Source organism: Balaenoptera physalus (assembly GCF_965194825.1).
Source record: "Balaenoptera physalus genome assembly, chromosome: 9".
Taxonomy (NCBI): Eukaryota; Metazoa; Chordata; class Mammalia; order Artiodactyla; family Balaenopteridae; genus Balaenoptera; species Balaenoptera physalus.
Genome location: NC_138888.1, coordinates 31,475,407 through 31,491,057, shown reverse-complemented (window position 1 = coordinate 31,491,057; position 15,651 = coordinate 31,475,407). Strand labels below are relative to the sequence as shown.

The 15,651-nt window shown below is 35.7% G+C and overlaps 1 protein-coding gene across 6 annotated transcripts in view; it reads right to left on the bottom strand.

The window, feature by feature from the left end:
- Nucleotides 1-15,651, bottom strand: part of MED23 (mediator complex subunit 23) — a 41,122-nt gene that overhangs the window by 14,849 nt on the left and 10,622 nt on the right. For 2 of the 6 annotated variants that reach the window (XM_082474438.1, XM_082474440.1), the window contains 8 exons: nt 14,024-14,041; nt 8,752-8,952; nt 7,017-7,160; nt 5,425-5,570; nt 4,189-4,434; nt 2,431-2,573; nt 1,113-1,287; nt 269-432 (listed from right to left, as the gene is read on the bottom strand). In XM_082474438.1, coding sequence (XP_082330564.1) covers nt 269-432; nt 1,113-1,287; nt 2,431-2,573; nt 4,189-4,434; nt 5,425-5,570; nt 7,017-7,160; nt 8,752-8,952; nt 14,024-14,041 — 1,237 coding nt within the window. Of the gene's footprint in view, nt 1-268; nt 433-1,112; nt 1,288-2,430; nt 2,574-4,188; nt 4,435-5,424; nt 5,571-7,016; nt 7,161-8,751; nt 8,953-14,023; nt 14,042-14,583; nt 14,680-15,651 lie in introns of all 6 variants that reach the window. The other 4 variants (XM_082474436.1, XM_082474439.1, XM_082474437.1 and 1 more) reach the window with 4 other exon arrangements.

Genomic DNA, 15,651 nt, shown 5'->3' with positions numbered 1-15,651 from the left:
AGACCAAAAAGCTCAGGAACCATGACTTTAAAATGATGTTAGATGACCAAAAACTGATGTACAACCTAGTTAAAATGGTAGTACACAGAGAAGAATTTACGTTAATTACTGAAATGGTGAAGATATGAAAACAACAACTGGTTTTTTGGAAACAAGTGAGAAGAATCTTTTCAGCAGGTTACCCTCCCCCCTGCCCCTTAGTAGTCAGGAGGGACACAGCACACTGACTCATCTGCTTCTGTTGGGGGCGGCTGCATATTCACTGTACCTGTTACGTGAGTTGCTCTAGCTAAGGTCAATATCAGGGCGCGGTTCAGTTCTTCAGATTCCGCTGAAAGCACCGTTTTGGGATCGCTAAGGAAGCGTGTAAACTGTGGCTGTACCTCCGAGCTACCTAATGCCGTTATAAGCCTGAGTGCAGTGCTCTCAACACTGAAAAGTGGGAGAACAAAAACAATCATTAAAAGATTAAGCTGCAGGTAAAATCTCAGAACTATAGAATTAAATCTAATTCTAGGTTAATCACAATGGGAAAACATGCAAACTATAAATTTCCCTTCTTTGATTAAAAACAAACAGACAAATGAACTCGTCTTTTGTGTGAGAATGAGCTTTGCTTAATTTGTTTTAAAAACCCGAGGTGCCAAATTTTACAGCAAAAACCAACTGACATTTTTACACATTAGAAAAAGATAGCTTGTAGTCTGCAGGACTAAAAAATTTCACCTGGATGCACAGCATTTCAAAAAGTACATCTTTTAAAATAAGAAATATATTTTCACTTAGAGAAAATCAAAATGACATGATACTTTAACCATAATCTGAAGTATATTTGAATCCAGTATTCTAAAGGGCTAAGTTAGAATACAATGTCAAAGGTCTTGGAAGTACTTGTTCTCAGTCCAAAGATCCCTAGGCAATAATTCAACTACCTTACTAGGTTTCTATTTAAAAAGCTGGACTCTACTTCTTCTATACTGGAAATAAAACACTCCAGAAGCCCTGGAGTTTTATGACAGTGAATAAAAATACTGTAAGTTAATGGATTAAGTTCCCCATCTCCAACAAAGTTTCTAATAAATCCAAGGAAAGACAGTCTCCAGTGAGCTCACCAGAGATGAAGCTGGTTCTGGTTTGTTTGTGCAACTGCAGCCAAAGTATGAAGATGACTCAGGAGCTGAACTCTGTAATGAGGCTGAATGTGGTGCATCCGGTAGCTGAACATCTCAAGAAGCGTGTGCAAGATTCCCCAGGCATGAGACTTGAAAACAGTTGGCAGAAGCTGACCTTGAGGAACAAGACAATTTACGGCACCAATCAGTAAAAGCTATGTATTAAAAGATATCTGAAGAAAAGTCACAGAGTAAAATCCATGCAAAGATTCTGATCATGAACACACACACATACAAACATACAGATACACATGCACACATATATACACATATATTCTCCAAATTTTCTCCTTAATTTGTACTTTAATTTTAAGGAAGAAAATCCAGATCCTTATTTTTGGGTTGGCCAAAAAGTTCGTTCGAGTTTTTCTGTTACAAAACGAACTTTTTGGCCAACCCAACGATACCAACTTTGTTTTTTTTTTTTTCTGGAATTTGACAAATGATACTCAAGTTCATTTGGAAAGGTAAAATAAGAGCCAGGATATGGAAAAAAATTACTCTAACCTTCCTCACTTCTTTATTTATTTTTATTTAGTTATCTTTTAAATTACTTTTATAAAGTTACTGTTCCCAACCTTTTGAAGCATGAGGATCACTTTTTAACACACAAATTGTATCACACCCCCTCCTCCCTGCTAATAAAGTTTAATCTGACTTTCAATTATCCGGAAAAAAGAGTAACCATGGTTAAAATGATACTGTATTAGTAAAAAGTTAAAGTTACCTCAAATCAGAAAAACACTTCCATATTAGAAAATATCTATTATTTAGAACTGCATAACAACCAACAGACATCGTACAATGTCTTCTGCAATGCAGGAACACCCCCTGCCTATTGCCAGTCAGACTTGGTACTCATTGCTGTCCCAGGCAAACCAGAAAGAGAGGCAAATGGGACTGTGGGTTTTTCTATGAGTACAGGCATCATGTCTGTCCTGCTCACTGCATCCCAAGCACCTAGCACAATTACACGCCCCCTTTTTTTTAACCATAACTTTACTTTAAAACATGCATCCCACTCCCTTGACCCTCTGTAAGGGTCTATCCCTCTTTTTTATTTTTCTCTGTAAGGTTTATCACCTGACATGTTCCATATTTCGATTATTTACATTTTTTGTCTGTCTTCCTCATTTAGCAGGTAATCTCTATGATGGCAGTGACTTCTGTACACTGCTATATCCCTAGCAACTAGAAAAGTATACGTTGAATGAATGGACGCGTTAATGGTTAAAAACACAAGAAAGTCCTGCCTTACTGATAAATCCTTTGATGCCCAAAGACTCTATTTCCATATAGACCAATAAACGGCTGTACGTTTCCACTAGGGCTGGAGCCAAGGCCACACTGGACTTTGCATGAGCAAGTTTTATCACTCTGGTAGCAATGCTGTGGATAAGGCTGAGGAGAAACAACAACATGAAATAAAAGAAAATAAAAATTCATTATTTTTGACATAAACACAGGAATTATTCTACTTATAGAGAACTTGGTATAAATCTGAACTTAAATATATGAAATGAATCAGCTCTGTTTTAATCATTTAGGTTGTACAGGACACATGGTAGTGATGCATTGTACAACCTGAGACTAATTCTGGTTTCCACGCTGCTTTCAATGTGCCTCAGGATCTCTCTGCTCACGGGAAAGCAAAATTTGGGTACAACTCATGTACCCAACTCAAAATTTGGGTACATGCTTGAATGGTTTTAGGCTGTTTTTCTTTTTCAAATATGTAACTAAAACCATTTAAGAAATTAACTTTTGTTACAGAATTACTTAACAAATCACTGGTAAGACCCAAATGTTAGGTACTAAAGGGACTTTCCTTAATTTGGTCACATATGGCAGTAAAGCGCTTGTATAATTCTAGCACAATGTTAACCATTTGAAAAAGAACATGGTTTTTCTAGAACCAATGACCCCCCACCTGGAGGCCCACACACATATTCTCTTTGACCTATGCAGTGTTTGAAGTTTCAGCCAACACTTAACGGTTGAGAGTCTAGAAATAAAAGCCCTTTCCAAAAAAAACAAGAACTAGCTACACTAGTGTTCATTCTTACATTGCAGAAATTAGCACAAGTGGCAGCACCGTGAGTTGAGCCCCTCATGCTCCGGTCAGCCTCAACCCCTCTATACACACAGGCTTCCGTGCACACTATTACCTGACTCGCCTTCACGCAGCCCCAGGCAGGCATCACTCACTTAACATTATCAGCTTGGCTCCTATGGGCACCTGAGGTTCTAGAATCACACCCAACAGAGCCCTTTCTGTCTTTCAGAAACCATAAATGTCAATTCTAAAAGCACTCTTATGTATAGTCAACATAGGGAAGATATTACAGTTTTTGCATCCCTGGACTCAGCAATTCTACTTCCAGCAAATTATTTAATAAAAATGGAATTATGGATAGGTGCAAAGACAGCCAGAAAGGTGCAAAGACAGCCAGAAAGATAACCTTCATAGCCATCTTTATAACACTGAGACACTGCAATCTCAGTATCCAACTACGTGGAACTGACTAAAGAATCATACATAGACACACAAAAGACTTCTTTGTAGCAGTTAAAACAGATGTTCCTGAAGAGCACTAGATCTAAAAACGTGTTTAATTAAAAACAAAAAACAAAAAACAGGTGTTTAATAGATTACTATGAGAAAAAGGTGGTTATAAAATAGTACTGTAGTTAAGAACACATTTTGAAAAAACAAAAATACCCCTATAAATTCATATATTTATACATAGAAAAAAGACTCAATACATATATATAAACATAATTTTACAATGCTTATTTCTTATGGAGGGATTATAGCAATTATTTTCATTTTCTTTGGGTTTATTTGTATATTCTAGAATTCCTATAATAATACCATTTTTGTAATAAAATAAACCTAAAGGTTTTTAAAAATATACCTGGCCATAAAATATACACACATAATCATGAAATCAAGTCTTTGCTGCACTGATATCAATTCCCTGACATAGGACCAAATAAATAGAAAAGAACATACCTCATTTTGGCATGAACTGTCAGTGAATCCAGGAGGTTCATTGGTAAGGGAGTAATAGATCCTGAAGCCAAACAGCTCGTTCCAGGAAGAGGTATCCTCATAATTCCATTTCCATAAATAGTTTCTACCAGAGCTCCCATGGGTAATGTAAAACATTCTGAATTTGTAGAGTATGCATTACACAGCAGGGCGATCTTATAGTCATTCATCTGTAAACTTTTATTTCTAAGACTCTGCTGCAGGAACCTAAAATTTCAAGTTCCATTAAACAGAAAAAAATGCAAATAATTTCTAGAAAGGTAATTTGCATTTCTAAAAAAGCTTAATTTCCTGCAACTATATATTTATTCCTATAGGTATTAGAGTTTCTGCCCAAAACATAGTGTTAACACATATAAAAGACTGAGAAGCATTTCAGAAAGAATGTAAGTAATTATAAGTGAACACTGAATGGTTGTTAAGTATGTACTATATATACTGCACTAAGATTCAGATAATGAAGAAATAACTCACAGATTCATGAACTAGCCTTCTACTTATCTATTTGCTTAAGTACAATACTATACCTTCATTACAGATGTCACTAAGAAAAAATGGTTAAGGGTTACCTCATAAAATGAAAGCCAAATGAAATGTGAAGTCTGACTACCCTACAGTCTCCTATGAAAAGATCTGACAGTCAGTCCTTTTCAGAAGTTCAGCTATTCCTAACACCCTTGACGGAAGCCCAGTCCTATCTAAAAGAGGGCATTTTCTTTGAGTAATCACAGCTTTGGAAATGATGTAAGGGAGCATGCCAGCCAGATCAGCTCAATCAATCCTGGCAGCCCAGGGAGTGAAAGATATCTCAGTCAGATCATGCTCAAATTCCAAGTACTTAAGCAATTTTGAAACATTTTCACATAGTTTTGGAAATTAAGTGTTTTAACTAAGGTAAAACATGTAAAAGCAAAGATTAGACCTGAAAATTAAAAAAAAAAAAAAAAAAATATATATATATATATAAAAATATGTATCTCCACATACATATAAACAGGCTTGGTTAATCTTCTAGTTGCTTTCTGCTGCAATTGATCAGGTTCCCTTAGTTATAACGTACACATTAAATATTTACCCTCACCTCCAGTGGATGTGGGAAGATTTCCATACCTCACATAAATACTGAGACCAATATTAGTCTACAACCCACTATTTATTAAATTAAAAAAATGAACTGTCAAGCTACAAACAACTTACTCATGGTGAAGCTTTAGGGAATGAGGTATTGGAATCTGTAGCTTGGAGTTGTCATTTTGGGCTTTTCTATTGAGGTGAATCCAAATGCAGGTCATTGCAAAGGCATGAGTTGACTGGGGTTTGTTAATGTCAGGAACTGGGATAAACTAAAAAAGAACAATTTTTAAACATAATAAGAAAGAGTAGAATTAACTAATTATATATATTTTAGTAATCCATTTCTGCTGTATCTCATAATTTAGCTCCAACTGTCCTTTGACTGTTCAATAACACAAATCAGAAGATCTAACAGCTATCAAATACTGAAACTATTACAAGATTGTTTTTACTTGCCAAGAAAATAACAGAAATCCACAGGTGCTTAGTCAAGCTTTTCCTACTGCCACAAAGCATTCATAATCATTAAATTTTTATTCTTGGACTCCCCTGGTGGTGCAGTGGTTAAGAATCCGCCTGCCAATGCAGGGGACCTGGGTTCGAGCCCTGGTCCAGGAAGATCCCACATGCCACGGAGCAACTAAGCCCGTGTGCCACAACTACTGAAGCCCGCGTGCTGCAACTACTGAAGCCCGTACACCTAGAGCCTGTGCTCCGCAGCAATGAGAAGCCCGCGCACAGCAATGAAGACCCAACGCAGCCAAAAAAAAAAAAAAAAGAGTATTTCTTGGTGATGGAACAGGAGTTTCTTTTTCTATTTACTCTACATTTTTTGTGCATTTTAAAATTTCCATAATAAAAATGTTTCTATAAAATGAAAATCATCGGGCTTCCCTGGTGGCACAGTGGTTGAGAATCTGCCTGCCAATGCAGGGGACACGGGTTCGAGCCCTGGTCTGGGAAGATTCCACATGCCGCAGAGCAACTAGGCCCGTGAGCCACAACTACTGAGCCTGTGCGTCGGAGCCTGTGCTCTGCAACAAGAAAAAGGCTGCGATAGTGAGAGGCCCGCGCACCGCGATGAAGAGTGGCCCCCGCTTGCCACAACTAGAGAAAGCCCTCACACAGAAATGAAGACCCAACACAGCCAAAAATAAATAAATAAAAAATTTTAAAAAAGTACACCAATCACTATGCTATCATGTCACAGAAATCAGAGCAGATATGTTAGGTAGCCAAAATTTCTAAAAAAAAAAATGACAATCATCAATATATACCATATTTTACTCAAATACCTTATATAATAAAACACTAGTGTGACACACTCAATTGGCAAACAACCAAAAAAACCATATTAACAGATACTGATGTTATGTGGTCATTCAATGTGTAGAGATTAAAACAGTTTCATGCTTTAAAAAATTGTAACCCTCTTTAGAATGTAGAGAAAGAGCTTGTCATACTAGATGTTCAAATGTGATTTAACATAAACTTCAAAAATAATCTAGTTCAATTTCTTCACTTTATACAGGAGTAAACTAATGTCAAGAAAAACTGAATGTCTATCCCATGATCACAGCAATCACAAAAACTGGGAAAAGAACCATGTTTCCAGCTTTCAAGTCCAGTGCTCGTCTCACAAAATCACACTAAAATCCTTAAACATAAATTAGACATAATTCTAATCACATTGTTAACTATTTAGTAAAACTTACTTCTTTTTCTGGGTACAGAAGGTCAAAGAGCTTCATGACAGGAAGAAAATCAGCTAGTGCATTTTTCTGAATACTTCCAGAAATGAATTGCAAGAGAACCCACATCAGATGATCTCTGCCTTTAATCAGTCCTCGCCCTGCTAACTGTAAAAAACGTTCAAATACAAATCTACACAGCCAGTTAAAAGAAACAGATACAGTAAAGTTTAAAGAAAAAAAAGAGAGAGAGAGAGAGAGAGAAACCTTGTTCTCAGAAAGTTAGCATCTAACGTTTGCATTTACTAATTACTTATTCTCCACTCAAGGCACACCCAGCAAAGCCTTTTAAATTATTTTAATATTATATGTTTTCTCCCTGACCTCCAAAACAACTATGCATATCAAAAATTAAATGTTTTAAAACATGATTAAGTCGATCATGTATGCATGAGAATCAAGTTTAATTTGGGAATATTACTAAAAATATTTCATCAAAACACAAGGAGTGCTTTATTATACCAAAAGGATTAAATTTATTTTTTTTTACTCCTCGAGGACTGGTTATCAAAAACACTTATCCTGGTTTCCTGTAGATGATAACAGAAACCAGTGGTGGTGATAGGGGTGGTGGGTAAGTGGTGGTTGAAAGGATTTTAACAACTCTTATGAAAAAATTTCCCCAAAATAATCTAGACTATCAAGATGTTATAGATACAACAACACTATTTTAATCCCAATGTGTCCAAAGCCTTATGCCTTATTCCCATTCAATGTGTCTAACCCTTTCCACAACTTACTCTTCCACTCGTATTCCCTGTTTTGGATTCATTGTTCTACTCTTTCATTCACTGACTAAGCAGAAACCAGTGAGTAATCCTAGATTCCTTTTACTCCCTGTCACCTATCGTCACCAAGTCGTATTCACCTCCCAGCATACCGGGTTTCTGGCTCCTCCTCTCTGTCCTGGTTTAGGTCTTCAGCATCTCTCACCCAGACCACTGCAACAGCTCCCTTACTAATTTCTTTGCTTCTGATTTTGGCTCCATCCATCTCTACATCACTGTCTTCCTACATGTGGTCATTAGCAGTAATTTTTCCAACTTGTATATGATGATGTCATTCCCTTCCTCATTTGCTTCCCAAAGTAAATTTAACTCAGAACAAACACAGGGTCATATAAAGTTCTCCATGTCTGGTCTTACCTTCCTGCTTTCCTCATCTCACCAACACTTTCCCTTTTATATTTTTCTTTCCAGTTATCACACACTTCTGTCCCTTTCCAAATGACCATCTTATTGTTATGGAAACACTTTCCTATCTTTTCCTCTTGGCAAATTTCTACTTGTCTTTCAAGTAATAGTTTCAAGATCCCTTTGATAAAGCCATTCCTGATGTCTTTAATAGGGACTGTTCTCTCATTCCTATCACAAGGAAACATACTTCCATTATGTGAACTATAATATTATAATCAAATTGTTTATACCTATATCTTCCCACCGGTAAAGAGCTCTTTGAGGGTACTGTACTAGTGCCTTTTCATTTTGTATCTCCTGGTCCTTGCACTGTGAATACGTGGAATGAAGAAGTGAATGCAGTTTTTATGGTGACAAGAAAGTGAGAAGTTAAGAAACTATAAAGGCACTGAACAAAACAGAAATCAGAGCTCGGAACTTCTGTTCACTAGGTAACATCCACACCAGTCTAAAACATACTAATCAACAGGTAAAGTGGCTCTGACAAAGGGTGTGGTACTTACCTTCTGATGAAGAGAAAGGACCATATGTGGAAAACTTGCAAACTGGAAAAGCACAAAGAAAATGAGCTGGCTCGAGAGATGCTGCCAGAGGAGTTGGCTTGTTCCCCCATCATCAAACTTCTCCTCGGTCTCCGATCGCTCCATGGCATAAACCACCAGATCCACCAACTGGTCCTCCAGCACAGGGCAGCGCTGCTTGTGCTGTAGGGCAGAGATTAAATACAGTATTCCAAAAGCCTCCCGGTTAGTTTCAGAAGTTACCAGTTAATGGGCATTAATCGTAACAAGAGGCTGAGAAGCATGGAATGAAGTTGAACTTAGAAAGTTAAGGTTAGATTTAGTCTATTAAAGCTGCATCATGTTACATTATCATAGAGGATGAGTATCATAAAAAATTATTTTTCAGGTCTCACGCAAAACAGGCTTCCCATTAACTTTTGACTTTCACTATAGACATCATTGTTCCACTATGACAAAGGGCACTACACAGCAGAAAATTTTGTTATTTATTTTTTGAACAAAGATCATTTAAAAGACAAACGAAATGGGGATAACAGTATTAATTTTGCAATCTAGCTCAAAATATGAAAACCCTGGATTTCCAGGAATTAAATACTATGACAGGAAAGCAAACAAAGTAGTGTGTGATCTATTTATTTAAAAGTAATCACCACATGTTCACACTAACTTTATATACAGAGGTATATCTAAATAGCTTCCAGATTACTCAATGTCTGTTTTTCAATGTGTGGTATTGATCTGATACTGAAAGGAAAACTTCCTCTACAAACAAAAAAAAACTTGATCTCAAAGTTAAATCTCTGCTCTTCCCTCTTAGAAGCCAAACATAATGCAGCTTTAATTTTAAATTAGACTATTTTAAAAATCTAAAACAAGAAAACGAATTGAGTTTAAACACTAAAAATGAAAATGCAACTTCCCTTTCTAGAGGCAAAAAGATTTATGCTTTTTTAAAGTGATTTTAAAAAATGTACTTTTACCAAAAGAAATATGTTAAGCCATATTTTAAGCCATTTTTATACTTTTAATAAAATATGTTATATGACTCAATAGCCAGGCAGTTGGAAGCCTTTCTAATGAATACAATACTAACATAGATGCTTTCCCTATAAACTTTAGATGTGATTATTAGTCTTTTGCCATGAAAAAGGGATATGATTTCTTTAAATTTAGGGGAAAAATGCAAAATGGGGACGAATTTGGAAAAAAACAAAACATAATGAATAGCATCCCCTCTTTTGCATGCTTTCTGCCAGCTCCAAACTTGTAAAGCTCCAATATAGCTGCACTTTCTTAAAGCATGCAAATAAAACAAACATCTATCCAAAACAGTAAGCATCAATGGTTGTTTCATATTTTTTTCCAAAAACACAATGCCATGATCACAGTTCAATCACATTACAGGTTTACGAAGAGCAATATTAACACCACCAGTTGGGACTACAGTACTTTTCCTCCAAATGTAATTATCATTATGAAGCAGAGCAAAGTGCAACAGACAACACTACAAACTATTTCTTAAATCAGCATGCAAAACTACTGTGTACAGGGCTTGAAATTCACTAGTTCTGCCAACCACCAACAACCTAAGAAATGTGTCAGACAACACAAATTTAGAGCGAGATCATTCAAAGTATACAAGAGTCAGAAAAATTTGTGAAAAGAAGTAAAGCCAGAATTTCCAGTAGGAATTTTTCTTCAGCGATGGGAATTTGCTGCTAGTTGGAAACTAACCAATTTGTCATCTATTCCTCCATCCGTGATGGTCTTCCATCAGTCTGCTTCAGGAAAAAAAGAATAAACTAAACAAAATTGGTTTTTAGCACCTGGGTCATTTTTGAGTTTCCCTTATTAGTATTAGCTATTTGTTTCAGAGAACTGGATTTTTACCTACATATTTTTAGGAGTGCAGTGATTGATGGTCATATAGTTAATGATTTAGAGGAAAACCAAAAATATTAAGATTTTGGCAAAGTAAGAACAACTAGGAAATTTACAGTCAAAGCTGACAAGCTTTCAGTATATACCATGACTCAAGACTACCCCCAGATTTTCTGTTAATAATTAAATCAGTCAGAAATCTCTATGGTACCAAATGCACTGGTTAGTCTGAGGGTAGCAGAACATCTATCAGAATGAATATATTTCCCAGGTGTTTTTGGTTAAATCCAAGGATAGTTCTCAAACCAAGTTTAGGGATAGCTTACACATGTTCCTTTTTTTACTTGGCAATTTTAATAATATGAGAAAAAAAAAAAGAGGGAAAAGTCTGGAATATAAAATGATCTGTGCTACTAACTACTTTAGAATAAGTTTTGCTTTAGTTTTCAACTGCTAAAAGATAATTACATTAAAATTAAGATTCTCCACCACATAAATTATTTTATAAAGTGGAAGAAATGAAAATTTGTAAATCAGTTTAATGATCTGTGAATAAAGGCTAATTATCAATCATAGGGTGTGATAATTCTGGTAGCCAGTGGATGCTATGTCTATGGTTATTCACAACTTGCTGAAAGCTTTCATAAATTTAAGTCTTCAAGATATAGGCATACAAATTGAATTAGTTTACATCATATGTATATGCATGTTTAGTTAAAGCCTGTTTTAACAATAAGAATCTAAATTCAGTATTTTAACAATGCAATTTCTGCATAACAGCTCAAACTGTATCGGAAACTTGTATTAAATTTTCAGTTTTGGTAAACGCTGAAAATCAGGCACAAGGAATTAATAGAAACATTAAGCCCCATCCATGCCCCTGATTTTTTCCCACCACTATTTAAAATGGCAAATGATAATGCTTTCCGTCTTAGTAAGCATATCCTATATTAAGTGGCCCCTGACATTTTCATATAACAGTTTTGGTACTGCTTATGTGGTGCAATTTTAACATATTGTACTTAGGTGGGCGTAAGTTAATTTAAAATCATTATTTCAGTGCTAGAAATCAATTTTAAAGCAGTATCTATTTAGGACAGGTTGGGAAGAAAAATCCTATTGTATGTCATTTATCATATTCTCTACCAATCAGAACTGGAGTCCCATGCCAGTTAATACAACTTTCAATGCTGCCTTTTAAGGATAAACTGAGTGATCAGTCTAGTACTTCACTGTCTCAGGGTAGCCAGAGTTCATATACCACCACGTAAGAGCTTGAGGAGTGAATCTGTTTTGTAATGCTCTTATTCAGTAGAAAGAATACAAACTCTTGTGCAAATACACAAAACAGGATTCTCACACTGTGAACACTCTACCTTGCTGGTCACAGAACTGGGCTATTTATGACCTTCTGAATGCAACCAATTTTAGGATAAAATACCGTAGCCCAATTCCTACTGGAAAATGCAATATGGACAGCTCTTAAAAGGTTTCAAAGCTTTAAGTAAATTATTGCATTGCTAGAGAGAGGACAAGAAAGTATAGTGCAGGATATAGTTCTGTAATGATAAAAGATGTGATGAGATAACTTGTTTATTTTTAATCATATGCTTCTTATACAGTGTGTTCTCATTTTCTACCCTACTCTCCAGGTGGTAAAAATAAGATATCAAGTCAATGCAGCATATATCTTACAAGTGCGCTCACTACAGTTTTCTCCCAAAACAATTAATGATGAATTGTGAACTTCTGACAATGTTTACACTACAGTGAGATCAATATTAATAATGTTCTGTCAGCATTTCCATTATAAACTTTATTTTTTACGGATTTATGTCTTAGTCATAAACTTTTTTTAGGTTGAAACTTGTTACTGAAAGAATCAGATCAGAAACACCCTTCTCAAAATTTTGTCAGTTTCCAGTTTGAGAAGAGCTGCCCCCCAAAAGCAAAAAGCTAAGGATGGCTAAGGATATCTGGGGGAAGGTACTTGCAGCTCAAATGACCATGGGTACATTCATTCACCAAACTGCAAAAAAAAAAACTGAGTCAAGTATGCCTTAAAGTTCACTGCAAAAATTAGTTTTAAGACATAGCATGAAACATTCTTTCAAGGTTCACTGAATACTTACCTCTAACTCAAGTGAAAGCTGATCAGAGTTAATGACTTGGTGTTTAAGATGTTACATTGACAGGTTATGTGAGGTTAACTGTCAGATACTGTGGTGTGAAGCAGTTTCAGTTTCACATGAACAAAGGCTTGTCCAAACAAGAAGACTTGGTAAATTTTTCAGAAGAAAAAACTTAAAATAATAAAAGAGATACTGCTACTAGGGTGAGGTTTGGCATGCAAAGTTTCAACACTGAGCAAGTTTTATGGCCAAGCTATATGTCCTTAAAAATAGGGCTTTATAAATGGAAGCACTGGCACAACCTTCACTATAGTATTGCAAACAGCAACGCTATTTTATATAACCTAGACAAGAACGTCTTTTTAAAATCAAAAAGCTGGTCTATTTTAATATGTTGGGCTCAAAAATTTTTAACAAAAATAATGAGAACCACTATTTTGCTTAAAATCTCAAAGGTGAAAAGTCCTGGAACAGACTTGGGACTGTATAAGAGTTTGGTTTATAAAGTTTGGCCATTTCGTGTTCCTCCTGCCACAGGTGGACTTCAGCTGCGAGGCGCTCACTGCAGGAGGAGGACACTTCTGGCAAAGACTGACAAAGAAGGGTGTTTGTCAAGCAGGTGTGGGGTCACCTAAGAGTGTGACATTTCTTAGTCAATCCCCATGTTTCCAAAAAAACTTCCCCATGTAAAGCGTACCACTCCAACTTTTAAAAGTAACATATCTCTGTTAAAGTGCTTTTGTTCTCTTTTTTGTTTTGTTTTTAATTTGTTTTTGTTTTTAGGCAAAGCAACATAAGTATTTTTATTGATGTTGTTGTTTGTTTATGATTTAATAGTCTGGAAAGATAAAGGCCACCACAAATCTTTCCATCTCTGAAAATTCCACCAGGCTAGCTTTAGCCCTAAAGTATGAAAAACAGTAAAATGGAGTGGGAAGGAAAAACAACCCATCAAAAAAGTGACAGGCTTTATCATGTGCCAGGTGTTGTCTCTTGATTTGATTAAAAAAAAAAAAAGAATATTAAAAAAAAACAAACACCAAAAACCAAAAACAAAAACAATCCACCAAAAACAACTCTCATATCCCAAGAAGAAATTCATTTTAGTGGCCTTGGTCTCAGCATGGTCCTGCCAATTTCAAGCCCCGACCATACATGTATTCTCTAAATGGAATCAGTGGCTACAAAGCGGCCAGCGTATCGTTAGTCACAATACAACAGTAAGGTTGTGAACATACCTGAGCAATGTTCAAGGTCTAGAGCATTGGAGGATGGGCAGGACAAGACAGGACAGAACAAAAATAAAGGAAGAAAAAAAGAAAAGACAAAACAGTGACTATGAGGCCAGCCTCAAGGAACCCAGAGTCAGCACAAACCCTCCCACATGTTAAACCACCAAAAACACACACCAAAAAGAAAAAAAAAAATCAGCAATTGAGGCCATGCTGAAAATACCAAGGGTTATAAAAATAGATACCCGAACAACAAAAAAAGTCAAAAATTATGGTTAAGTCATGTGTAGGTTTCTCTGGCAAAAGGTATACTTGAAACTGGCCTTATAGAAAAAAAAGCAATGCAAAATAAACCAATTTTTAAAATATCTCCTTCTTAATTTAAACATTCTTAAAGCAATATATAAATGATAAGAATAATACATTGTTTAATAAACCATATATTTAAAAAAAAAATCACCAAATAGTTCTTAACTGTTTTGCTCAGTTAGCTATAGCAAAGAAAAGAGAAAAGAATAGTGCAGATTCTATGCAGAATTTACTAGGTTTCCAGCACAGTACAGTACCTGCTTATTTAAACCTAGCATATTGCAGACCATATCCCTGGAATAAGGCTGCTCCAAAACATATCTCAACAAAGCAGTCTGTGGTTCAAAGAGATCCTTTAAAGAAAATAAAGAAAATTATTGCTTCAAGATCAAAGTTAATGTTAATTCAAATAATTTGAAATTGGGATCAAAAAATCCTCTAAAGGCACTTGTTACCTTCACACAGTAGGCAGTATCTAGTGGAAAAAAATCATAGGATTTTAGTGCTTACAATTAATCTGTTCCCACCCCTCATTTGATAAATGATAACCCCTCATTTGATAACTGAGGTGAAGGGACTTGCCCAAGGTCATAGAGGAAAACTTAGAAATGGCTTCAGCTACAGTCACGTGAAAGTCTTAAGCATCAGCGTAGGGAAAGGATATTTTTCCCCAGAAATCTAATCAAAGAGGAATGGAGGCAGTTTCTAATCATTCTCCTACAAGTGTAAACATAAACATCATTTCCAAATTTGGAGAGGACAAATGACTTGACAGCTCACGGGTTAAGAGTTCAAATCCTGACTATACTATTTCCTAAATGTGGGCCCTTTTAGTCAAGTTACTACTCCACTCAGTGTCTCAGTTTCATCATCTGGATAATGGAAATATTAAGATGATAGTTAAGAATAAAAGTTGTTGCAAAGTTAAGAATAAAAGTTGTTGCAAAGTAAGCTCTTAAAACAGTGCCTGGCACATAGTAAGTTCACAATAAGTTTCTCTGTCTTCATTATTACTGCTATCATGATTGCAAATTCCATTTAGTTTACCACTTTTTCATCTTCCAAAGTTTTGCTGACTAATATGCCAAGAACCCAGAATTGTCACTTTAGTTGCACTATTTTATGCTCCTCACTTTTGGAAAAGTTTCCTAATCACTGTCTATGTCATTTTTGACATGAAACATTTACATGAAAACTATCTTGGCCTCCCCATACCCTGCTCTGTCACTACTCCAAACCCCAAGATAATAAAATAAATGTCATATTTAATTATAGCTTTATGTCTATACCACATATTTCATTTTACGGATATTTGTGGGTTTTTT